The 27,126-nt window shown below is 37.6% G+C and overlaps 1 protein-coding gene across 4 annotated transcripts; it reads right to left on the bottom strand.

Moving 5' to 3' along the window:
• Nucleotides 1–6,437: 6,437 nt before the first annotated feature.
• Nucleotides 6,438–27,107, bottom strand: ABHD13 (abhydrolase domain containing 13). 4 transcript variants are annotated; one of them, XR_012009752.1, is made up of 4 exons: nucleotides 26,814–27,107; nucleotides 26,157–26,327; nucleotides 23,123–23,243; nucleotides 22,770–22,969 (listed from the first exon to the last, which is right to left on the bottom strand). XR_012009752.1 is itself a non-coding variant. In XM_072782414.1 (3 exons), exon 3 carries the CDS (start codon nucleotides 11,462–11,464, stop codon nucleotides 10,451–10,453), a length of 1,014 nt encoding a protein of 337 aa, XP_072638515.1. In that variant the 5' UTR covers nucleotides 11,465–11,484; nucleotides 26,225–26,327; nucleotides 26,814–27,092; the 3' UTR covers nucleotides 6,438–10,450. The 4 variants fall into 4 exon arrangements, 3 of the variants coding, with proteins under 3 accessions (XP_072638515.1, XP_072638513.1, XP_072638514.1); XM_072782414.1 differs by lacking the exons at nucleotides 22,770–22,969; nucleotides 23,123–23,243 and adding an exon at nucleotides 6,438–11,484 and having other exon boundaries at nucleotides 26,225–26,327; nucleotides 26,814–27,092; XM_072782412.1 differs by lacking the exons at nucleotides 22,770–22,969; nucleotides 23,123–23,243; nucleotides 26,157–26,327 and adding an exon at nucleotides 6,438–11,484 and having other exon boundaries at nucleotides 26,814–27,092.
• Between the last annotated feature and the right edge of the window lie 19 nt (nucleotides 27,108–27,126).

A 27,126-nucleotide genomic window follows, 5' to 3' on the forward strand; every position in this document is an offset into this window, starting at 1 on the left:
TGTAGTTCAAACCTGCATTATTCAGGAGTCAACTGTATATAGTCTTTTGTGACTAGCTTCTTTTATTTTACATAATGTTTTTAAGGTTCCTTCATGTTATAGCATCTAACAGTATTTCATTTCCTTTTATTGCAAAATAACAGTATATTCACTGTATGGATACATCACATTTTATTTATTAAATTATCACTTAACACATATTTGGATTGGTTCCACTTTTTTGTTATTATGAACAATGAATGCTTCTATGAGCAATCGTGTACAAAGTTTTTCTGTGAATATATATTTTCAGTTCTCTTGGCTATATACCCAGGAGTAGAAACCCTGGATCATATGCTAACTCCATTCTTAACCTTCTGTGAAACTGCTAGACTATTTTCCAAAGTGTCTTCTCCATTTTACATTCCCACAAGTAATGTAAGCATTCAAAATTTCTCCACATTCTTGCTGATGCTTGCTGTCATCTTTGATTATGTCCATCCTAGTGGGTGTGACGTACTATCTTATTGTAGTTGTGATTCATATTTCCCTTATCACTAATGACATTGAGCATCTTTTTATGTGCTTATTAGCCACCTGTATTCTTCTTTGGAGAATGTATTCAAATCCTTTGTCCATTTTTAAAGGTATTTTTATTTATTTATTTATTTATTTATTTATTTATTTATTTATTTATTTATGAATGATAGTCACACAGAGAGAGAGAGAGAGAGAGAGAGAGGCAGAGACACAGGCAGAGGGAGAAGCAGGCTCCATGCACCGGGAGCCCGATGTGGGACTCGATCCCGGGTCTCCAGGATCGCGCCCCAGGCCAAAGGCAGGCGCTAAACCACTGCACCACCCAGGGATCCCCCTTTGTCCATTTTTAAATGGAGTTGTCTTTATATTGTTGAGTTGTAGATGTTTGCATATTCTAGAAAGAATTCCCTTATCAGTCATGTGATATCTACATATTTTCTATCATTGTGTAAGTTGTTTTTTTCATGTTCTTTATAATGTTCAGGCAGACTTTAATTTTTTTTTTTTTTTATCAAGCTCAATTTATCTAGTTTTTTCTTTTGCCACTTGTGTTTCAGTGTCATAGCTAAGAAACCATTGCCTACCTAATCCAAGCTCAAAAAGATTAGGGCTATGTTTTCTTCTAAGTGTTTGTTACATTTTGACTTACTTTTTATATGGTGTCATGTAGGAATCCAAATTATTCATTTGCATGTGGGTATCCAGTGACCCAGTGACACATCTGTTGAAGAGATTGCACTTTCAATACCAAATTATCTTGGCACTTTTGTCAAAAATCAATTTTGGCAGGGGATACACAATCCAGCCCACTATATTATCATGTTTGGGTTATTTATTAATAGTGCATAGTTATAAAATTGATTTTTGTACCTTGATCTTGAATCCTGAAACCATGCTGAACTCATTTATTAGTTCTGATTTTATTGGGATTAGTTCTGATTTTAGGATTTTCTATATACAAATCATTTCATCTATAAATAGGTATAGTTACTTCTTCTTTTCTGATCTGGCTACTTTTTATTTTCTTGCCTAATTGGTCTGCATAAAACCTCCAGAATAATGTTAAATAGAAGTGGCAAGAGTATACACCCTTGTCTTGTTCCTGATCCGGAGGAAGGTTTCCAGTCTTTCACCTTCAAACATGATGCTAGCTGCAAGTATTTTGTAAATACTCATTATGGGCCTAAGTTTCCTTCTATTTCTAGTTTATCGAGTGTTTTCCATCAAGAAGGTGTGTTGTATACTGTCAAATGCTTTCTTCTTTTCACACAGTGTTATAAACTGAATTATGTCCTCCAAATATTTCTATGTTGGAGCCCTACCCCAGGTGAGACTGCATTAAGGGATAAAGTTAATGGGGTACCTGGTAGCTCAGTCATTTGAGTGTCTGATGCTTGATTTCAGCTCACGTCATGATCTCAGGGTCCTGGGATCAAGCCCCATGTCAGGCTCTGTGCTGGGCATGGAGCCTGCTTAGCATTCTCGCTCTCCCTCTCCCTCTGCTCCTCCACCTCCCTTAAAAAAACAAACAAACAAACAAACAAACAAACAAAAAAACACCTTAATGGGATAAAGTAAACCAAGATCATAATCATGACCTTGATAACTGGTGTCCTCACAAGAAGAGGAAGAGATCTTTCTCCATCTACTCACAGAAGAAAGGCCTTGTGAGGATACATCAACAAGGAGGCCATCTGTAAGCCAGGAGGAGAGCTCTTACCAGAAACCAAATTTGCTGGCTTCTTGATCATGAATTCCTAGCCTCCAAAACGGTGACAAAGTAAATCTTGTTGTTTAAACCACAAGTCTGGGTTCTGTTATAGTGGCCCAAGCAGATTAATATGCATAGTGTATTGCATTAATTCAGATTGTAAACTAAACTTGCATTCCTGTGATAAAGATCACTTGGTCTTGGCCCATAGTCCTTTTATATTTTGCTGGATTCAATTTGCTAGCATTTTACTGAGGGAGATCCTTCTTCCATAAAGGATATTGGTATAACTGGCAAAATATGAATGGGATCTGAGAATTAGGTATAATAATCTACTTGTGTTAATTTCTTGGTTTTAATGGTTGCATTATGAGTGTGTATGCAGGAGAATGTGTTTAGCTAAACCCATTAAAATATTCATACATGATGGGCCATTAGCTTGGGAATTTACTTTTAAATGCTTCATTAAAGATTCTTTTACTATAAATTCATCTTTTCTGTAAGTCTGTGATTGTTAACAACAATATAATGAAAGGATGGATGGAAAATAAAGAAAGGGGGATGCAGAATTGAAAGACTAACAACTCCAGAGGAAGACATGAGAGATTTAAGTAGGAAGGGGGAATTCAACAAGATGCCATAGGGCTCTCTAATCTTGAGGAAAGGAAAAAAAAAAAAAATAAGGCTATTTTCTGAGCCACGTTATAATCTGGGTGTGTACTATTCTCACATGCCAGGATCATTCCTCCTCTGCATTTTCCAAAAGCTCAGTAGGAGATAAGAACACTTTGCTAAAAGTCCTTCTTATGAACTACTCCTCAGGCAGATTTGCCCTCAGCTTTTCTTCCAGTTCTACTCATAATAAATAAGAATTAAAGGGCAATGAGTTACTCATTAATATATTTTCTTAAATTTTAGGCTCTAAGCAACAATTATTCTTATTAAATAAGGGAAACAAGTTATACTATTAGAACACAAATGGTTTATATTTTAGATTAGCTCCCCCATAGAAAATGTAAGACAAATAATTAAGGTGTGCAAAACACATATATCAAATATGATGTCAAACTGAGAAAAACTGGTCTTCACAGGACAGTTCTATTCAGAACTATAGTAACAGTGTCCAGAACCTACAATTCTCCAATACTATATGAAAATGTTTAAATCGCTCAAGGAAAGCTTCTATTTTGTATAAAACATTATTAGCTATATACCCTAACTATCTGGTATTCTTAGTAAAGAAGTATGTCATGTAAACTAACCATTCTTGTTTCAATTATAATAACATCACTTATGCTGGGCTATAGCCTTTATAATCATCTTAACATCAATACCTAGATTAACTTCAGTGAATACTTCAGCCTTTACGAACTTCTGAGATGACACAGGGATACGAACAAACTACTCAAAGTTCCAGGGTTTTCTGCTCTTCAGATAATGTCTCTGGAGTGCAAAGGTATTTACATATATTTTCCATCGATATCATCATATAATGGAGTATTTGCTATATCTAAAGAACATTTTTCATCCAGCTACTATTTTCTAAATCCCAGCTATGTGTCCAAGGCAATGAGGAGAAATGAGAACTGTGTCCATCCTTACAAAGTTTAGTCTACTGGATGACACTGTGTGCCTGATGCCTGTGTGTCTGTAATTTACAATGTTACTGATGAAAATGCAGAAGTCCAAATAACAGATAATGGTGAAATATAGTAAAAGACTGGGAGAGGCTTTAGCAATACTGCATCACTTATCATTCATCTTCAGGTCTGCTTTTATTTGAGAATTACAATTGTTTACCAACTATCTCCCAAGATTCTGAGCTTCCCCCTGGGCTCTCCCTTAACCCAGTCCATCCCATATTTACAGGTCTACATGATTACAATAGAGGAGCCTTGAACTCGTGTTTACCTCAAGGTATATGCCCTGGGAATAAAGGCCACACAAAAAAACCCAATATGCCTCATTAAGTGCATATCTTACTGGTTTAAAAAATGATAATAGGGATTATGATAAAATTTTAAAAGGGGAATTACAGGTACGTGGTTAAAAATGTAATGGAAGATAACAAAACTGGGACATAATCACTATCAACCAGATAAGAAACCCCATGACAAGGGGTTCTTTGGCCTTCCACTGGTGTGCCTGCTAACTTTGTGGCCCTTGTTGTCTTACCCTGTACTTCTACCAGTTAATGCCAAGCTTAGTGGTCACATCTTAGCGATGTGACTTAATCACATGGATACCTTCGATGTTTCTACTTTCATCACAGGCTGGGGTGTGTGTGTGTGTTTACCTTCCCTTATAGGTGTTGCTATTCTAGATCTAAACCTTTAAGAAATATGAAAAGTATTTTATTAATTGCCTCTGTGCATCTTCTTCGTTCTTAGAGAAGGAAAGTGTGGACTAACTTCAGTGAGCACATTCAACACAGAAAACCTACAAGGTGCTCAGCACTGTGCTAGGTGCTGTATCAATCAGAAAGAAACCAAATGGCAGCCTGCAGTATCTTGGTTTATTATAGAAGCCAAGACATACAAAAGGGAAATAACAGTGTGTATAATGAAGAACTAAATTGAATATAATCAAGTACCAAACTACAAAAGGTAGTGAGTGCCATAATCTTCAGAAAGGGGAGCAACTATTCCTAGAACTACCATGAATTTGGGTTATGGGTGTGGGAGCTCAGCAAGGTGAGAGGACATTAGATTTAGAGGTCAAAGCACCAGGCTTAAGTAAATGCAGAGATGAGAAAGGAGTCTGATTCATGGAAGAGGAGTAGCCACCGTTTAGGAGAATATGGTTAAGTTTACTTTGTGAAGGACCCTACGGACCAAGAAGTCTGACTTTGATCTGATGAGAAATGCAGTCACTTAGTACCCTTTGGTAGGGAAAGGTGTGGAGTGGTTTTGGCAAGTTAGAACAGGACAAAGATCAAGGAGTGAGATCAGCAAAGTCAGAGACCAATTCACTACTTTGTAATCAAGAAAAAACAACAAAAAGGAGTCAGAACAATACTTGGTATGTCACAAGCATTCAATAAAAGTGCTCGCTATTATAAAATAATTTCAGGGACCAGCATGGTAAGGCTGGGAAAACAAACAGTAAGATCTATTTCAAAAGTACCTGTTTCACAACATGAGAAAGATGGACACTCATATTTTTTTGGGTCTTACTTTTCTATCAAGGGCTGAAAAAAGAGAATGAGCAGTCTTATAAGGTTAACTTCTAGATCTTCCACAGAAAAGCATTTAAATGCTTTGTGGAAAATGTGGTTTATTGGGTAACATTCCTAACAAGTAAATTGCTCATGAGCAAAGTACTCAAAGGTTTGTTGTGGGGGGCCAGTGATCATTAACACATTCTACCATCAGGTCTCATACTCGTAGGTATTCAGAAAATGTCTTTCCCTCCCTTTTCCTTATATTCTCTAACCCGATCCAACTGTTGGCTTTTAGCATGTAAAAGAATGTAAAGCAAGAGTTGGGAGAGTGAAATAGGAATGTGAAAAAAAAATTTTTTTTTTAAATAAGAACTAGTAGTTTAAAAAACTTTTTCTTGAGATTCAGGTTGGCAACCTTTCAGTAAAGCACACAGGAGATCTCACCTCCCATCACATCTATCAACGGAATGGTGGTCTCCAATAAGTGAACTCTTCACCTCCACTTGTAAGGGGGCCATTGAGGTTTGTCATCCAGTTCCTATCATCAGACTGGTTCGGACACTCTTGAAACATGTGAGTTTCTTATCAGGGAAAGCAAGCTACAGACTCTTAAAGACTAAATGAATATCAGGCCATTTTTAATCATACTAAACCATCAACTCCATAGTAATGGGAGTAAAAAAAGACCAATTTTGTGAGAAGGCATTTTATGAATCTGAAGGCAAAAGGACGATGAACAGTTAAAATTTATTCATTCCTAGATTAATTTAGCTAATTAAATGCTTTGGGGCCTAGTCATTCACCAATGGTTCATATTACAGAAAATACTTACAATTAGCCTAAATTATATGTCTGTGGAGGGATATAATATGAAGGAAGAGAATATAAATCTAACTTCCACTTATCAACCTTACCATTACAACAATAAAAATTCATTAATTTCCATAAATTCAGAAATTTTATTTAACCCTTAAGGAAACCTTAATGTCCTACCATATAATTCAATAGAAAATTGGGGAAAAAAAAGACTGAATACAAACTATCTTAAGACATTAATCAAACTTTTAATGTTATCAATTTATTGCATATGTCAGTACAGAAAAATAGAAAGTATATTCTAAAAGAAATTTATTGTAAAAAAAAAAACAAATGTAAATGCTTGCTTGCCATGGCTAGCACATCGTTTACGGTAACATTCAAATTTGAGTTATAAAATTTTATTACTACTTCAAATAAAATATGGCAAATAACAAAATATGATTTACATCATGAAACTGGGTTAACGTATTTTATCCTGAATGTACTTGAATATGCCAAAAACAACTTGACTTTTCAGTATTCACTGTACTGACAGAAACTGTTATAAATTATGTTAAACAACACACACTCATCCCTGTTACATTATGAGTATATGGCACTTTTTGTAAAAAGTGTCTCTTATATGTAGTCCTATTTTTAAACTACATTTTTAAGATACAAAATATAAATGGAGGTATATTTGTGCCATTTGGCAAAAACATGTCGACTATAAGTAGGATGAATGTATTTATTCTGCTATACAAATGAATGTATTATTTCTGATTAGCTAAGATGATGTGCATACATGGTAATATAAATAAACAGAAGTGCTTTTCATTTTCTACCCTACTGATTTAAAAAATAGATGTCTGTGCTCTGTCATTTCTAACTTTACCTGAGTGATATGAAAATACATAAATCTAAGTGGATAATCTGAAAGCATTATAACGAATATTTTTCACAGTTTTTTTTTTCTCTTCATAATTGTTGTCAAACATAATAGGAAAAATGGAGAGGGGCGAGGTCAGTGGAAGAGTTCAGTATATCTCAATCATGACCTAATTTTAAGTGATTTCTGTGACATCCTGTTTAAAAGTACCTTATTTTTTCCCCAACCTTAAGGAAGAAAGGGACTCAATAATAAAAAACTGCCCTTAAACTGACATTGAGAGAAAATTTATATAAAATTGAACATGGCCTTCATTCTGTAATTTGACCAAACAAACCTATTCAGACCTCAAACCAAATCTTACAAAAATAAGAAATGAATATAAAAGCATCAGGTGGTATGAATTCTCAACAAGAGACTATAATTGACACATTACCAAAGCTGGAACTTGGGTGATTACCAAGTGTCTACAGCTCATCAGGAAAGCTGCCCAATAACAAAAAGGAAAACACTATTTTAATAAAAGTATCAATTCTACAGTCAAAGTATTTGCAATTCAGGTGCTCTAGTCACTTTCTCCGTTAGAGACGCCTTGCATACAAATGTATTGTTTTGCTCTGTTAGGTATCCTTTTTGCCAATCTCCTCAGTTAATCATTTCCTGGATCTACATCCAAGAACCAGGTCATATTCCCTTTCCAGCTACTTCTATTCATTTAATATTTTTTACCTTTCATCTGTCACAAATTCTTTCTCCCCATAGTTTGCAATATCCTTCTCAGTATCCTTTTTGTCATTTCCCTTCCAATAATCCCTTTCAAAATAATGGTTTTGATCTAAATGAATTGTATCTTCCTGTATTTAAAATCGTTATATGATTTCCAAATTTGCATTAACTTAATAACTTAAAATTCATTCATAATCTCTTAGAGCTGCTCTTGCAGAATGAGCCAGAAATTAATACACAAGGCAGACATAGTTCTATTCCCACTAGGACATGGGTCCAAATGAAGGTGTGACCTATGAAGCATTCACATTTTATTAAGACCGACTGCTTTGGCCACAAATTAGATGTTTTGAAAAAATGACCCCATGAGCTTCATGGACCTCTAATAACAAGAGTTTGTTTTCTACTCTCTACCCATCTAAGAAATTTCAAATACAGAAGCGAGGAAAGAAAGATGTATTAACAACCCTAAACACAGCCCCTTCTGCTGCAGGAAGACAGTTCCTTAATCCGAAGAGAATGAAGGTGAGGATGGAAACAAGTACTTTACAATTTTTGAAATCCTGCCTTAGGGAAAAAAACAAAACAAAACAAAACAAAAACCTGTTTATAAACCCTTAAAAAAAAGCAGCATAAGAACAAAACACTGATGAAGAAAAGGTTGAAAGCTTTTATACTTCATCAGCATATTTACAACTAAAGTTGATAAATCCCTCCATGAGTAGTAAACCAAATAATCACATGGAAACACACAAAGGTACTCTGTAAACTTAAAAGAATGATACAAGTCTAAGGTGTGCCAAGTAAGCTCATGCCTAAGGACACTGCATTTGTTGTATTAACTCTTTTCTTTTTAATATATTACTATTTAGTCATTCTACATATCAAGGATTGACAAGATGAAAAGTATCCTTTAATCATGGTGAATTTATACATAAAAATACACCTTCTAAAAAAAATACACCTTCTGTGATATGCATTACCAACTTTTTTTAAAGCATGACTAACAATAATTTTTAGAAAAAGTGTCCTTAAAAATCATACTTGCTAGAATTTATTTTCTAAATACTGACATAGAGTGATTTAGAATGTTATGCAGCAAAAGTATTTCTAGCCCAATCTCCTTGGAAAGATTTTAAAATTAAAGTCAAGAATATTGACCCATTATTCCTCTACTCTAGCTGCTTGCACAAAGCCAATAAATATAGCTAAAATATTCAAAATATGTTAAAGCTGACGTAATGTAATGTACAGAGCTCAATTACATCTAATTTTTGAAGACGATTCGAAACAACCTAGCACAATTATACCTCATAGCTTATTTTTTTTAAAGTAAATCCTGCAAGTTTTAAGAGGCTTTTTTTTAAAGCAAGATTTTTCTTACTCTTCTATGTGCCTAAGTGCTACTTCTCACTTATAGCCATTTAATTGTTAAATGTGGAAATAGGTTCTGTATGAAAAAGCTCTAGAGTTCCTTCACTCCCACATTCTTACATTGGAGAAAAATAAAGAAGACTTCCTGAAACTGTCTTTCAGTGCTATCATAACAACTGAAACATTAAACCAAAGAACAGCTTTTTTGCTTTTGTTTTTGTAACTTTTATTTTCAGAAAGTCCAATAAATGAGATCTTGACTTTAGTGGGCTAGATATACCTAGATACTGGACTTAAAAATTAAATGTGGGAGTTTCTATAAAATCGTATGTACAATCATGTAATGATGGTAGTAAGACTTGCTAATTTAATTCTTAAACAAGTTCTAATTATCATTATGACTGCTAGTAGTGGTTCAGCTGTAGACGTACAAAACCGACAGAAGCTAAAAGTCTCTTTGCCACCAAAATTACAAATGTTAAAAAGTTCAAATATGCACATCAAAGCTGCAGTAAAATCCTAAATTTCTATTTTTACATGCTATGATCCAGACTGTACCTAACAAAACACGGTACATGTATATTGGAAAATGGGGTCCCATTTATTTGTAAGAAAAAGCTGGATCTCAGCATTCACCGGAGCAAAAGTCAACGGCAACCTGCACACAGGCCTCAATTTCACTTCTTGCCAAGAACAAAATAGAGTTTACATAAAAATAGATATGACCCAGGTTACCATATACATAGGTATATGACCAGTACTATTTACATTAAAAACATTGCATTGCATAATTCAAGGAATAAAATACCATCATGCATTTCATTTTAACTGTTAAGGGGAAGAATGCAGTTACAGACTACGTTTGCTTACCATGATTGTCCTGGTATTTACTAAAGGCAGAATACTCAAAGGTTTCTCGTTTACAAATCTCCTTCCACACCCAGCCATTAATCCATGTGTCACAGAGGGCACACCACTTAGGCAACAAGAAACTTTTGAATACAATATGCTATTATACTGGCATATTAAACTAAAGGTATGGATACATAACCACATTGAAAGGTTCGATGAAAATGTATGAAATAATCCCAAGAATTACAGTTCTTCAAATGTAAAAAACTATTTGGATCATCTCAAAGGAGCACTGAAGTCCTTTCAAAGTTTAATGTCACTCTTCAGACAAGTACAGACATAACACACTTCTAGAAAGGAACATTCTTTATCATTCTGCACAAATTAAAATACAGTGCATTAATCAAAAAGAAAAACATCATATAATTGTTACATTAGATGAAGTTTTTGCCATTTCTTCAGGAGAATGACTTTTTATTACTTCTTTGATGAACTGTTCAAGGGCAGTGAAGTAACCCTGGCACTGCCATGTATCATTATGAGTTCCATCAGGAAAAATAGCTAATCTCTTAGTCCGAGATGGGGATAGTTCATAGAGTTGCTTCATCATTACTGGTGGGATCAACTGGTCAGAGAGTCCAGAGATGAAAAGAGAAGGCATTCTGCACTGAGAGATTTTTCTGTAGGACAAGAATTTATTTTTGTAGCACCATAAAGGAAGGTAACGCATCGGAAAGAATGAAAATAAAGTGCTGGCCATGTGCGGTATGCTTAAAAATGTGTTCTCCACCATAATGGCTGAAATCCTATGTGAATTTTCAGAAGCCAAATGAATAGCCACTGCTCCTCCCAAGGAACGGCCAAAAAGGAAGATTTTTGTTTTGTCAAGGTCAGGTCTAGTCATCACATAGTCTAACACAGCTTCAGAATCTAGGTAGAGTCCTTCTTCACTTGCTTCTCCTTCGCTTTTCCCATATCCTCGATAATCAACAAGCAAAAGATTAACTTTGAGGTTAACCAACATAAGCAATGCATTTGGTAACCTGTGACCTATGTTGCCTGCATTCCCATGAAAATAAATTATAGTTGGGGAATAAGGTGAATTGTCTCCAGTGTATCTGATCAATATAAGATTTAGACGCACTCCATCTTTGGTTCTGATGAAAATGTTTTCATGTGGAATACCAGTGGGCATGGGAACATAAAGGCGTGACGAAGATGGCTGTTCTGGAAAATAAAGCAATACATCCTGGAATTTATATAGAATACCTGCTATTGATACGAATATTAACAAAAGTAAGATAATGCCTCCATACAGATGAAAAGTCACTATTAAAGGTAAAAGAGAAATACGGCAAAGAGCCCAAGACCATGAAGCCAAGGCTATTAGCCATCTTTCAACAAAGTTCCACAGCATCCAGGACTTTTCCATTGTAGCTCTCCGAAAGTATCCTAAAGAGAAAGAGAGAGAGAGAATCAGTAATTCAACATACATTTTTTTAAAAGTTAGTTCCATGATATAAGAAATCATGGTCCTACAAGAATCTTTGAAAGGCTACATCAATCCATCCACCGTTGCTCTAATTTCCCTTGTTCCTTCAGTTCTCAACAGTCTCCTTTCTCCTTCCACTGCTGTGTTTAAGAAATATAAATATTCATCAAATTATATTCACTTTTTTTTTTAAGTGCTTAATTACAACCAGGTACTTTCATTACTGCTTTCTCCTTGATTTGATAGGACAATCAGTTGATGTCATGTTCCCAAATTTTTATATAAGGGATATGGAGGCTCAAGGGCATAAGTAAATTGCTGTGCTAGAAGCTCCTCAGGCAGAAGAGCCCAGGGGCCAACTAGGATAATCCCAAAGCTCTTGGTGTGCTTACCAGTGAGCTAGGTAGGTTGAGGGGGGGAAAAAACTGTACTGAGGTTTAATTGACATATAACATATTATTTTCAGGTATACGACATAAAGATATTGATATATGTTGGGAAACAATCACCACAGTAAGTCTAGTTAACATCTGTCACCATTCATAGTTGCAGAATTGTTTTCCTGTGATGAGAACTTCTAAGATGCGCTCTCTTAGCAACTTCCAAATATGCAAGACGTATTAATGACAGTTGCCAAGCAGTAGACCATATCCCCATGGCTATTTATTTTACAACTGCAAGTTTGTACATTCACCCATCTCATCCATCCCTGCCTCTGGCAACCAACAATCTGTTCTCTATATCTAAAAACTTGGGGTTTGGGTTTGGTTTTTGGAGTTTTTTTAAAAAAAATTTTTCTTGTCTTTCTCTGACTTCTTTGTTAGCATAATGCTCTCAGGTCCACCAAATTTTGTCGCAAACAGCAAGGTTTCATTCTTTTTTATGGTGTGGTAATAGTTTGCCGTGTGTATATATCACATTTTCTTTACCCATTCATCCATCCATGGACACTTAAGTTGTTTTATATCTTGGCTGTTGTAAATAATGTTGCAATGAACATGGGGGGGGGGGTATCTTTCTGAGTCAGTGGTTTTGTTTTCTTTGGATAAAGAGCCAGAAGCAGAATTGCTGGATCATCTGCTGGTTGTGGTTTTAATTTCTTGAGGAACCTCCATACTCTTTTCCACAGTGGCTGCACAGTTTACACTCCTACCAACAGTGCATGAGGATATCCTTTTCTCCACATCTTTGCCAACACTTCTTGTCTTGTTGATAAGAGCCATCCTGACAGGTAGGAGGGGTATATCTCACTGTGGTTTTTGACTTGCATTTCCCTGACAATTTGTGATGCTGAACATCTTTTCATGTACCTGCTGGCCCTCTATATGTCTTCTCTGGAAAAATGTCTATTTCACTTCACAATCACATTGTGTTTTGCTGCTATTCAGTTGTGTGACTTCTTTATATACTTTGGATACTAACCCCCAATCAAATATATGATCTGCATAGACAGTCTGCCATTCAGTAGGCTATTGACTCACTTGTTGACGGTTTCCCTTGCTGTGCAGAAGCTTCATAGTCGGGTATAGTCCCACTTACTTATTTTGCTTTTGTTGCCCCTGCTTGGGTGTCATAGATCCAAAAATCACTGCCAAGACAGATGTCCAGGGGTCTACTGCCAAGTGTTCCTCTAGGAGTTTTAGGGTTTTGGGTCTTAAAGTTTTTAATCCATTTTGAGTTAAATTTTTGTTTATGGTGTTAAGACTGGGCCAGTTTTATTCTTCTGCATGTGGAAATCCTGTTTTCCCAGTGCTATTTGTTGAAAAAACTGACCTTCCCCCACTGCATATTCTTAGCTCCTCTGCTATAAATCAACTGACCATTAGTGTGTAGGTTTATTTCTGGTCAGTCTATTCTGTTCTACTGATCTATGTATCTATTTTTATGCCAATACCACATTGTTTTGATAGACCTTTGTGATATAGTTTGAATCAGGGAGTGTGATGCGTCCGGCTTTTTCTTTTTCAAGGTTGCTTTGGTTCTTTGAGATCTTTTGTAGTTCCACAAAAATGTAGGATTACTGTTCTCTCTCTTTCTGCAAAAATGCCACTGCAATTTTGATGGTGATTGCATGGTATCCGTATATTATTCTGGGTAGTATGGACATAACAATTCTTCTAATCCATGAACAGGCAGTATCTTTCCATCAATTTCTGTCTTTTTCAATTTCTTTCATTAATGTCTTAATAGTTTTCAGTGTACAGGTCTCCCACCTCCTTGATTAAATTTATTCCTATGTATTTTATGAAAATGTAAATAAAACCGTTTTCTTAATTTCTTTCTGATAATTATTAGTGCATAGAAACACAACAGATTTTTGTATATTGATTTTGTATCCTACAACTTTACTGAGCTAGGTAGGTTGAAGGCAAATTTTACTAAAGAGATAGTTAACATATTCTAACCAACCAAGGCCACTCTGATATAATTTATTGTCAACTTTCTTTTTCACGTTATAAATTATAAGTAAACAAACTAAAGTCAGAATAAAATATTTTCTTCTCTACCTGGAGGTTTTCCGTTAAACTTAGAACAATAATTTATTTAAATTAACCACTGGTTTCTAATATTGTATTATTTTTTAGAAAAAGTTGAATAATTCATTGTACACATTAAAATTTCAGATTGTCAGCATCATGAAATAACGCACAATTGTTCATATAGCTCTTATTGCAATTTCATATCACTGAGTCAAAACAGGTTGCTATGATTGCTATTGATAAAGCCACAAACACCTGGGGAATAAGTGTGAAACAATAGAGCAATTCTATTTGAGAACCAGAGATAAATGAAGAAAATTACTTACTAGAGAAAAACTTCTTTAAAGATTTCTGAAAATTATAATTGATAAAAGAAAATACAGAAGAAAAGTGATTCAAGCCAAAGCTTTCTGGTTATCAAATAAAAAAGTCTATGTATGTTATCTTAAAAAGGCAAAAAAGGTGAGATACAAGTTTTCTTATGTAGCAGTCATCTATTTATACATTTGCTTAATTTAAAAAATATTAAATTCTCTTTTACTCACTAATAAAACTACCATAAAGAAGTTATTCTTAAATTTAATAAATAACAGTTAATGACTAATTTTTAAAAATTTTACTGTATTCTATAAGCTAATAAATGTGAAATTTTCATTCACTGAATTAAACACTGAAAAAAATCATAAAACCAAGTTAAATTAGACGGCTATAAAGAGGAGCTAGATGACTTAACAGATATGGTCTTTCACTATTATCTCACCAAACACATCTTACTATTTCACTAAACACAGACTTTCAAATTTGAGCTCTTGTTCAAATGACTCTCTTTGAACATAAACAGCATAGCATTTTTCTAAAGTTTCTCTGAAATCAATACTGCCACCCAGTTGTAGCAAGTTTTATTACAATGAGTACTATGGTAAGCCAGAGAAAAGCAGATGTGTGAGGTGAAACAAAAATTCAAGCTTAAAAACCATAGAGGCAATACCTGAGCAGTAGGTATCAAGAACTGGTTAAAGACCGGATTGAAAGAGTCTGCACTCTAGCAGCCAAATCAGCCAATTACATTCAATACTGAAAACTGTTCCAGATCAATAATCAGTTAATATCTTTTACAACCTATGACAGCTATGTATCAACAGAGCTTAGAATCAGATAGGGCTACTCTATATTCCTTCAACATAGTGGATAAGTCTTAACAACACATCCGGCCCACTTAAACTTTTCATCTAATGTTTAATTTTATTTTTATCTTTTTTAATTATAAGTGGTATCAATGATTTTCATTTGTACCAAAAAGGTGTACTTGAGAAATGTGAAAATACAACAGTGTTAACTTTATACATAATTTTTTTAAAATTTATGTAATGATTAGGATTAGCAGAGTTTGGGATAAAATACAAGTATACTAGAGCATTGCACTATTTGGAAAATATATACCATTTAAGATATTTCTTTAGTGAACAATTTCATGGTCTTTTTCATAGTTAAAGCCAATCATTTATGACAGTTTTCAGAGAGATGAGTAACTTAAACACCATTTATTTGGTGATTTAGTAGAAAAAAACACTAAAATTTCATCACCCTAAATTCTGCTCTATCATACATTTGCTGAATAATTTTGTGTTTGTCACTTATTTCCATTTTGAATTTCCTTTTTAGTACAATGAGAATCTTTAAAATGTCTATATATAAGGATGGTCAGTATTACCAAATGAAACTAAAAGCATTTACAAATACTATGAAGATATGGTAATTTCATCTGCTTTTGTGACTAGTATTTCTAGCTGTACTACCATGTTTCTAACCATGTTCTGCTCAAATTAACATCAACATCAGAATGTACCAAGCAAATCTAAACATTTGATAAGGCTCCCTATTATCTTGCATAATCAAGAGCTGACTCAGTTTTCAAATCAAACAAAATCTACTACAACATTACATACATACATATATGTAATATATATACACATACATACATATGTGTATATATATAATATATGGGAAATAGTTATAATCTTCAATTACTCAAGCTCTGAAAAATTATCTTTTTAAAAGTAGCCTCTTTAATTTCTAATTTCAACATACAATTTTGAATTTAAATCTATAAGGCCAACAACTGTCTTCCTTTTTCACTACCATATCCCTACTGGGTAGTACACCACTTGACATACATTCAAGACTAAGATGCTTTTTAAATGAACAACCCAGTAATATATCTAAATTATTGACTTCTTAGAAAACATAGCTGTATTCTGAGCATATACATATATATATATATATATATATATATATATATGACTGGACATCAGAAAAATGGCATATTTGAGTCCAGTTCTGGTTAGAAATAGAGGAATTAAATTTGCAGTTTTCAACAGAGCATTCCTGAACAGTCTTTGTGACTTTTGTGATAAATGTAGCTAAATGACTTTGTGATAAACAAATGTAATCTTATAATCTTAAACTGTAGAAGACAGAATCAAAGTCAATCCATATGGAAGAGTATCAAATAGAAATCAATTTTAAGGGGGACAGGTGAATAAAAACTGCTCTGAAGTGTGTATGCTGTCTTCTATTTACTATGCTTTGGCATATTGGTGGTTTAGAAAGAGACCTCTATTCACAGACTGTCATTTTTACTTAACCCAATTATGCTAATAATTTCTGATCCCTAGTGTGTCACACCTCTATGCTCTTAAAGGAATGGAGCAAGCAAACCTAATATAGGAAGGATTTTTTTATTTACTAAATTTGTTGAAACGATCAGCAAAATACAATTACTGGAGGCATTTTCTCACATGTAAAACTTGTACAGACTCAGATGTTAGGAAAGTCAGTAAGAATGAATCCACCTCTAATACAGTCCACCGTATAGATCCCATAGCTAGCGGTATGCAAGTTTTCCATATATTTTGTCAATAATTTAGTGTAAGTAAAGAAAGTAAAACCTTTTCTCAGGCATGAAAAAAAATGACCTCTGGTTAACCTTCTAGTAGTTTCCCTGGAAACCCATAAAGGTGGGATACTAGCTGTTTCTAGGCAGTTTTTTGTGGTAAACTTGACCCCTAGTGGTGAGCAAAATCTAGATTGATTGACTGATTGATTGATTTTTTAAGATTTTATTTATTTATTCATGAGAGAGACACAGAGAGAGGCAGAGACACAGGTAGGGGGAGAAGCAGGCTTTCCATGGGGAGCCTGATGTGGCACTCGATCCCAGGACTCAGGGATCATGAGCTGAGCCAAAGGCAGATGCTCAACCACTGAGCCACCCAGGTGTCCCTAAATCTAGATTTAGATACTGAGGAGGGCTACCCATGTCCAGTAGGAAGTATAAAGGTGGCCTTTTCTCAATGGGGATATGGCTTGTAACTGGCGTGTCCTCTGCTAAGTCCTGGATGCAATGCCCATGAGCTATTACAAAAGATACTATTTCCCAGTAAGCAGGAAGCAGCTAAGTCAGAGTGGCACCTGCTCCCACCCACATCATCTTTCCACTAGCCTGAGTTATTATTTGGGAACAACACACCTGACGCTGACACGCTGGCTTTTCTATCCCGTATATTTCAACAAAGGTGAGAGAGACAGTGCCAAGTATGGTCTATTGGGTCTTGAGAGTGTGAATATCCAGCTGAACCCAAGACCATTGCTGGCCGTGGACAATAAACAAGGCAAGATGTTATACCTTAGAGTACATTTTATGGGGCAAAACATTTATGAAATGTGATGCCAAATAAGATGGATTATCTGCCAGGTTCTTTTGTATGATCAAATGCATTTGCTGAGGCCTCTTAGTATCCTAAACAATCAACTTTATACTAACTAGAAGGGTTGCATAAAGGGAAAGAACATTAGATCTACAGACAACAGAAACTCAGTCAACCAGTATCTTCTCATCTTCCATGCTTCTACCTTACTATGTTCTATCACACCAGATCCTACAGTCTGAAGTCTCTAAAACCCATCCAGCTGTGGCTTTAACCACCTCACTTAATCTTTACTTAATATAGGAGAATCTGATGCATGAGCTCTCATCATGATCTCTCATAAAAAGTAAACCTCATTTGCTAATAAATCCAATGGCTCTTTCTCAATAAACACTGCAACATCACAACCCCCAAGCAGCACCAAACACTGACTTCCTCAGCTTCCAGTATACTCAAATTCCAGCAGTCCTCCCTCTGACCCAACCCCTAATGCAGGTATTTTCCAAGGTCTTGTCCATTTACCTCCTTTCCCCCAGCCATCTCATTCTCTCTCATGGCTCCAATTATCATACTTGTTGTATAAATTATTCTGATTCTGTGTCTACTCCATCTACAATCTCAATTTACCTGTTTCCTGAGTACCTGATGTTCAGTGACACCTCAAACTTATCTATAACTAACCATACCCTTCTCATCATGCATTTTGAATGCTTTATGTTAATTATGAAAAAAAAAAAAAAGCATGATGTATAAACACTTAAAAAAAAACAGGTGAAATTCTGGAGCTCAATATATAACAAGTAAACTAAAGCTTAAGCACATTATTATAACACACACAGGTCGTGATTCAATGAAAAATCAACATTAAAAATAATTTTGTGCTTTTTATTTAGATGAAGTGATTAGAGGCCTCAAATTGATACTAGTAAGCACTTCTCAAGAAATAATCTATTGAGGGGTGCCTGGGTGGCTCAGTCGGGTAAGACACCAACTCTTGATTTTGACTCAGGTCATGATCTCAGGGTCTTGAGATTGAGCCCCAGGTAGTTGGGCTCCCTGACCCTCCTCCTGCTCCCGTGCTCACACTCACTCTAAGATAAATAAATGAATCTTTAAAAAAGAAGAAGGGGCACCCAGGTGGCTCAGCATCTTCCTTTGGCTCAGGTCATGATCTCATAGTCCTGGGATAGAGCCCCCATATGGGGCTCCCTGCTCAATGGGGAGTCTGCTTCTCTCTCTCTCTCTCTCTCTCCCCCCCTTCCCACTGCTCATGTTCTCTCTCCCCCTCTCAAATAAATAAATGAAAATCCCCCCCAAAAAGAAATAATCTATTGGAAGCATGACTAATTTTTATTATAATGTATAGGCAAAGTAGATATGAAAGTTTTCCTTTTAAAAAAATTGTTTTGAAATATTAGCAACATCTTGTACTGTCAGAACCATCAGGTTGGCTACAGTGTCAGTAGAGTGATAAGTCAACCAAGTGAGTGATAGGCATGCTCACCTGATCTCCGTCACCTCATGTGCTCCCTCATATATACGTACCTGGAGAAATGCGAATGGTTCCATGCCTAAGGGAAAATATTTAAATACTGTCTAACCTCATGCTCAACAAAAAGAGAGCAGTAGCAAAGTCATGCCCCTCCTCAATGACAAGTCCTCAGAACACAACCACAAATGCCCACGGGAGTTCTCAAACCCATCCTAGGCCAGTGAAGCGGTCCCTCAGTTTCCCAGCCCTGTCAGATTCCAATGCATCCCTCCCTACTATTTAAAGGTTAAAGGTCATGCCATAAATATGTACAGATCCCATTATGTGCATGATAGTGCCTAGGGACTACAGACTATTTAAATTTCATAAATGTATAGCCCTTGTCCTCATATAACAATGCACGTGTAATATAAGTTGACTTAATTATAGAGAAGACAAAATCAAAGATCACAATTGTCTTTAAACACAGCAAAAGAAAAATAAAACCATAATGATGTGTCCTTTACAACATGATTTAGTCATCTTTACATTTTATCATGCTTGTTTACTTAGAGAAACCATGTGGAAATCTATGCAAACTTTTAAAAAACAGGACAAAGCACAACTCCATGATTAAGGATTTCTCTTACTTGCCATCAAATAGCTGTCTATGCCACATATTTTTATCCATTTAGCATAATTATTCACAGGAAGTGGAAGTATTCAGGCATAATCTAAGTAAATACTTGGCCATCACGGTGTCAAGGAAATCAGAGCAGCCGAACTGGATGAGCTTAACGTTCCCATTAAACCTGAGACCTTCCTTTGCCGGTGGTTTTCAAAAGGTGGTTGCACTGCAGACGCCTAGGGACACCAAGACCCTCTGATGTGTCTCTGAGATCTGCATTATAATTATATTAAGGGATCCCTGAGTGGCGCAGCGGTTTAGCGCCTGCCTTTGGCCCGGGGCGTGATCCTGGAGACCCGGGATCGAATCCCACGTCGGGCTCCCGGTGCATGGAGCCTGCTTCTCCCTCTGCCTATGTCTCTGCTTCTCTCTCTCTCTGTGTGACTATCATAAATAAATAAAAATAAAAAAAAAATAATTATATTAAGACACTATTTGCACTAATGGTACAAAACCAGTGCTGCATACAACTGCAGCTGCCTGGCAACAAACAAGACAGAGCAACCAGGAGTCCTATTCTTTATCCCCATGAATTCCAGGAAAGGGGGGGAACGTCAGTTTTACTCAAGAATGTCACTGAAAAACTCATAAAAAAAGTATTAATTATATCTCAACCAATGAGTACACATCTTCCATGTTCTGAGTGACAAGTGTGTGACACAATGAGGAGGACACCAGATCACTAGTGCTGTGTACTAACAGTCTGAGTTGTGAGCTGAACTATGTGCTTTGTTTAGGTGACAATATTTTTACTTAAAAAGACAATTAGCTGGGCAGTCCCAGTGGCTCAGCAGTTTAGTGTTACCTTCGGCCCACAGTGTGATCCTGGAGACCCGGGATCAAGTCCCACATCAGGCTCCCTGCATGGAGCCTGCTTCTCCCTCTATGTCTCTGCCTCTCTCTGTGTGTGTCTCTCATAAATAAATAAAATCTTAAAAAAAAAAAAAAAAAAAGACCATTAACAAAACTATGGTTCCTCAGGCTTAGGTGTCTGGCACCTTCCACAGAAAATGAATGTGAAGTTGCCAATAGCTTCCCATGACTTCAGAGACTTTTCTGATAGCATTGTGGTAATGATATTATTAGCAAATGTGATTTTTGATAACCTTTCAAACGTATCGGCATTTGGAACTACCTGCCCAACACAGCAAACAAATATTTTCCAAACAACCAATGAATGATATCACATAAACAAAGCATGAGTAAAAGTTTATTGTGAGATAAACTGATGGATTTTTTTAAAAAAGATTTTCTTTATTTATTCATGAGAGACACCACACACAGAGGCAGAGACATAGGCAGAGGGAGAAGCAGGCTCCCTGCAGGGAGCCTGACTGCAGGATTCGATCCCAGGATCATGACCTGGGCCAAAGGCTGATGCTCAACCACTGAGCCACCCAGACGTCCCTAAAAAAGTTCTTTGATACAAGTTTCAGATTCCACAACGTAACTAACCCTTAAGATGCCATCTGTCTAGTATTGGAATAGTATCCATAATAACCATAATACTACTCCCTTATCAAGTATGGGTCTGTGCAAGCCTGATACTGCCTCATAAAGTTCACCTAAAACAGCCTACCTTCTGAGAATGAATGTAGAAACATGATGATCAGCCTGTATTCTATCAAGCAGACATTAAAGATATTTACAGAGATGTAAAACAATGCCATACTCCTCATTATTATTTTTTTGCAAAGACAGCTGTTCTGGATAAAAAATATATTAATGTGCAATAAATATTTTGCTGCCACTGTAAAATGATAATTTACATATTTCATAAACTCTCAGCTTTAGTTTCTAACAATAAATACCTCTCTCTATAGTATACATATACAAGAACACTTTGGCATCCCTGGTAATTCTTTAAAATGTAAAGGGTTCTGAGACCAGAAAGTTTGAAAAACACTGTTCTATAGTGCCTAACTATATAACCTTACCATCTTTCTCCTCCAGAAACTTGTCTCCTTCAAATTAAGAATGATATACTATGGAGAGAACTAGGTAACTATCAAATCATCCTAAATACCCCACAAATTGTCCTGAAGACTGACAGAACAGATTCCACAACTAAAAGGAGAAAAGAGGCCACGTCTAAGAAGATTCTTACAGCTGAGACTTGCAGTACTAGGTGGAATCAAAGCGGGGCGAGTGGACTTCCTTGTGTTGTTCCTGATCTTTGTTAGGGCTAAAGCATTAAATCTTCCACCACTGAGTATGATGTTACTTTTGAGTATTTTATATTTACATGGCCTTCATTTGTTGAAGTATATCCTCTCATACCCACTCTGTTGGGAGTTTTTATCATAAAATCAGATGTTTGATTTTTTCAATAGTTTATTCTGAACATTAAAATGATCTTATGATTTTTATCCTTCAATTTGTTAATGTGTGGCATCATGCTGACTGAGAATATTGAGCCACTACTGGATCCCCAGAATAAGTCCCTGAAACTAGTATAATAACGTATGCAAACTATACTGGAATTAAAATAAAAAATAAAAGAAAAAAGAAAAATCCCCACCCCCACTCCCAAAGAAAGAAGTACTACATTAAGTATTTTGTGCATTACAACATATGCAGGTTGCTAAAGCTTGCTAGATTTTGGAAGAGAAGTATCTTTAATAAAAAGACCTAATATTCTTCAGGTTCCCAAGGATCCTAAACGTAAGACAGATGACAAGCTGTGGAGAGGAAATTTTCTGCCTAGGCAAAGGTTCTGTGTCACTCTGGGTGAGGCTGGTACCCAGTGAATGTTGCTTCCCACATTCTCAAATCACTAGCCAAGTCGATATTTAAATGTGGCAACCTATTTTGAATGGGTATTCCCGCATATCATTTTTTTAGCTTGGGTTTCAGTTTCCACATTTGCAGAAAGAATCCCTAAGATCTCACAAATTCCTTTTTTTTTTTTTTTAAGATTTTATTTATTTATTCATGAAAGACAGAAAGAGAGAAAGGGGCAAAGACACAGGAAGAGGGAGAAACAGGCTCCATGCAGGGAGCCCGACGGGACTCGATTCCAGGTCTTCAGGATCAGGCCCCCGGCTGAAGGCAGCGCTAAACTGCTGAGCCGCCAGGGATGTTCAGGTCTCACAGATTCTATTTTATAGGTGATAGAGAAAAATCAAAGGCAGAGTTGGAAAATAAGCAGCAGATTATAAACAGTCTTTGCTAACTACCACAGAAGGTTGGCGGGCCCAGTTATATGACTTTAACAAGTAACTGAAAAGTTAGGGATAGGTAAGTATTCACCAAGATTAAAAATGATTCTCCAGCAATCTCGGATGTGCACAGATCCAGTGATTTCATATTTCAGTTGAAGTTTGTGAAGTATTTTATTCATCATAAGCTTTCCAGTCTCCTTCCCAGACCACTGTCAAATAACACATTTTTAAAGCACACGTAGTTAAAGTTGTAGAAAATAACTGGCTGCACAACCTTTACATAAAACTACAGACATAGCATGTTTTAGGAGTGTGTAATTACTAGGAGAGGAGAAAAGAAAACTAGGAATATACAAGGAATGATCATGAGTTTCTGTGAACTCTGCAATGTCTTGTTTCTGCTTTAACAGAACTCAGGTTAATGTTTCCAGTAGAAAAGTAATGTACATGATGGCAAACACTAAACATTACTTTCAAGTCTAGAGTAACAACCACCATCAACTTCTTCCTTGCCAAAAAATATTATCACCCCCCTTTGAAGTTGGTAATCTATTCAGATCAGTTCTTTATCCAGCAATATTTTATCTACAAATTAAAAACAACTTAAATATATCAAGACTAAAAACCCAAATTATGGGAATGAATACATTTTAATTATTGCCTCAATAACTAGGGAGAGTAAATCAGACAAATATGTTATTCTTTCAATCACACTTAAAATTATATTTTAATAAAGGTCAGAATTCTCACACAAAAAAGTAAATGCTTATTATCCTTACTATTTTTTCATTGCAAATGTTTACACTGTATTACACAGTATATGGTGATTTACTGATTCTGCCAACAGTACAAGATCTTTAAAAAACCACAGATGTTTACCTGCACGTGAAAGACAAATTCCCTCTATGAATGTGAGTGAAGGTTCCCCAACTATATACACACAATGGAAAAAGTCCTCACTCATGAATATACTATTATTTTTCAAGGCCCTTAAGTCCATCTCAAATTGATAATTTTGGGAATAGCTTGTTTAAAAATAAAAACTGATCATTTATTAAAAAACGTACCTACAAACAAAACAAAACAAAACAACATACCTACAAGTGACAGAACAGTGCACGTTCAAGCAAAGGCTGTAAAACTTAGAAAGCAAATTCATGTGTCATCGCTAACAGCCAGATCACAGACAAACAATGAGTATCCCATGCTGCTCCTCAAGCACTCTGAAGGAATTCAGTTTCCAATCCCATTCCCAGTAATACAGAACTCAGACTCAACCTTCCTACATCAACAGATCTCCTTTTCTGCACAGGGAAGTTAAGAAATCATGCCAGCTGCACAGCTGACGTGGAAACACAAGTAGCTATCTCTGTGCTGGAGACACCACAGAATGAATTATCTACTTCCCTAATGGGTATCCACATGTCATCAATAATGAAAAAGGGTGTATTAATAGTCCTTTGGGACAAATGAACAACAATGGCCTATGAAAATGTTGGAGAGTAACTGAATAGTTGAGATAGCTTTTTACATTGGGATTTAAACCTGCTTGAGCAGATATCTCAAACACACCAGACAGCCACACAAATAGCATTTTCCTGCTGCCCCCCTTTACTTGAAGCATGGAAAACTTGGCAAATACAGCCAACTCTGAGAGAACAAAGATGACAGATCACTGTCACTATGGAAGCCAATCACAATTTGTCCTGAGATTATAAATATCTGTAAGAAAGAAAATTATTTAAAAAGATTCACAAAAGCTAAAAATGCAAATAAGTGATGTTAGAATTAAAACTGATAATGAAATTCAGACAAAGTTTCCAACTTATGGAGGGGTACTGTTCTAGATGCTTTACTCAAAACTAGAAGGAGGAAACTTAAAAATCATTTTTCTTATAAAACCAACGTTACAGAAATAAAATTCTCAGGCTAACTCATTAATGTATATAGTTCACTTTGGGAAAATACTACAGCTTTGCAACTTCAGAAGGTACTGCTGTAGGAGTCAGGACCTATAAGAAAGAGTAACAAAATTTGTGATAACTCATTATGAAGTGTATCCTTTGAGGGGAAAAACATCTCAACTAGAAAAATTAGAAAAACCGGATCCCTTTTCTTCGGTCCAAACCTAAGAAGCGTTACCTAAGGGTCTCAGGCATTCCTGAATGAGATTAAGCAAGAATTAGAAAGATTTTAGAATCTGAGTTATAACTGAGTTCTAAATCAGTGAAAAACAGAAATAGATTCCCCTGAAATGAGCAGCAAGAGAGGGGAGATCACAGGAAAACGTCAGGCCTGGCAGCCTCCTGAACCTATCACCAAGTTCTCACTTAGCTGGTGTAGCCTGTCACTCAGAGGGCAAGGGCCAGGTGTGCCCGAGAAGGCAGGTGGGGCTCCCGGGTCTGGACGCACAGATGGTCCTGAGCTGGCTTATACGCGTCATTTCAAATCACCTACCAAAGGGAGGCAGTGTGATGCAGCGGAAAGAGACCTGTTTTCCGGCTTGGTCTGTAATTACCTGGGTGACTTCTGCCAACTCACTTAGCCTCTCTAACTATAGGTTTCCTCCGAGGTAAATGGGAGGTGAAACACATAACTGGAAAACTGCTGGGATCCAGCGTGATACATAGTGTGTTGGTGCAGCTGCTTCCCTAAGACCACATTCAAAGCGTTTATTATCCACCCACAGCGGGGTAAGGGAAAGTAAGTACAACGAGAACTTCTGCTAGACTTGGGTTCAATACGACAAGACTCGCTGGAGGATACCTGAGTATGTGCACGCAGGAAACAAACTGGGCAATGCCTTATGTTTCTGTGAAAACCCAGCTCCCCCAGGAAGCCTTCGAGGGACCTCTGCCCCCTACTAGCAACCGTTCCACATTCTGCAGTCAGTACACATTTACGGGGTGCCGCCTACTGCCACAGGATAACGAGTTTATCTGCTTCCCATAGACTGGGACTTCCTTGACGACGAGGACTTCGTCTCTTCGGTTCTGCATGTTCAGTGCACAGCGCCTGGCACATAGTGAGTCCACGCGCAGGGGCTGAATGGAGCAGTCTGCTTTGGGGTGGGGTGGGGCGGTGAGATGACATTACACGGGTAACGGCCAACGGCTACTTACTGAGATAACATTGAACTTTTCGGCAGAAGACGTGGCTAATCTAAGCCTGCACACAGAGAAGTACTGACCCGTGCCGGGGAGACCGGGAGGGGATCACCCGACATCAGACATCGGCACGCGAAGCCCCTGTACCTACTCAGCTACCGCCTAGCAGACCCATGTGAAACGGCTCTGGAATAAACAAACAAAAAACAACAACAACAAAAAAAAATATGGGGTTTTGGTCATGACCCCCCAGGCAGTAAGGCTCATGATGCATTTTTGCAGGAAATGAATTCAGCGGACAGACAGACACCCCGGCGGGACCGGCCGCGGCCATGCGGGGTGCGGTCGCGCTGTTCCCTGGACACCCCAAACTTCCCGCCCGGGAACCCGCAGGTCGAAGGCTGTCGGCGGCAGGTCCCCGCGCCCGAGCCAGGGACGTCCCGGCTCGCTGTCCCTCGGGGCGCGGGGGGGCGCGGGGGGGCGCGGGGGGGGGGGCGCGGGGGCCTCCCCGTACAGGTCCGAGCGCGCTCCCGGGAACGCGGCGCACCAGGTCCCGACCCCCGCCCGGCAGCCGCCCCCGCCGGGCCCCGCAGCCACCCCGCGGCAGACCCCGCCGGCCGCCCCCCCGCCCCTGCCGCCCCCGCCGCCGCCGCCGCCGCGCACCGCACTTACTTAGACCCGCTCGCAGGCTGCGCAGTCGGCCGCGGACACGGAAGCCGGCGCCGCGCAGCAGCGTCCCCCCGCGCCGCTTCCGTCGCTCCTCATCGTCCTCCGCCAGCCGAGGGGCCGCCGCCGTCGTCGCCACGGTCTAGCCCGGAGCTCTTGCGGCGCCGCTCTCGGCTCCTCCACTTCCGGCCCACGCTCGGTGTCGCCGGCAAATACCCCCGCCGGCACCCGCATCACCTGCTCTCCCCTCAGCCTTCCTCCCCTAGGCGCGAGCCGGGCCCGCCCTCCCGCGCGTGCGCACTAGCGACGGTCGCGGGGA

This window comes from Canis lupus, chromosome 17, assembly GCF_048164855.1.
Source record: "Canis lupus baileyi chromosome 17, mCanLup2.hap1, whole genome shotgun sequence".
Lineage (NCBI taxonomy): Eukaryota > Metazoa > Chordata > Mammalia > Carnivora > Canidae > Canis > Canis lupus.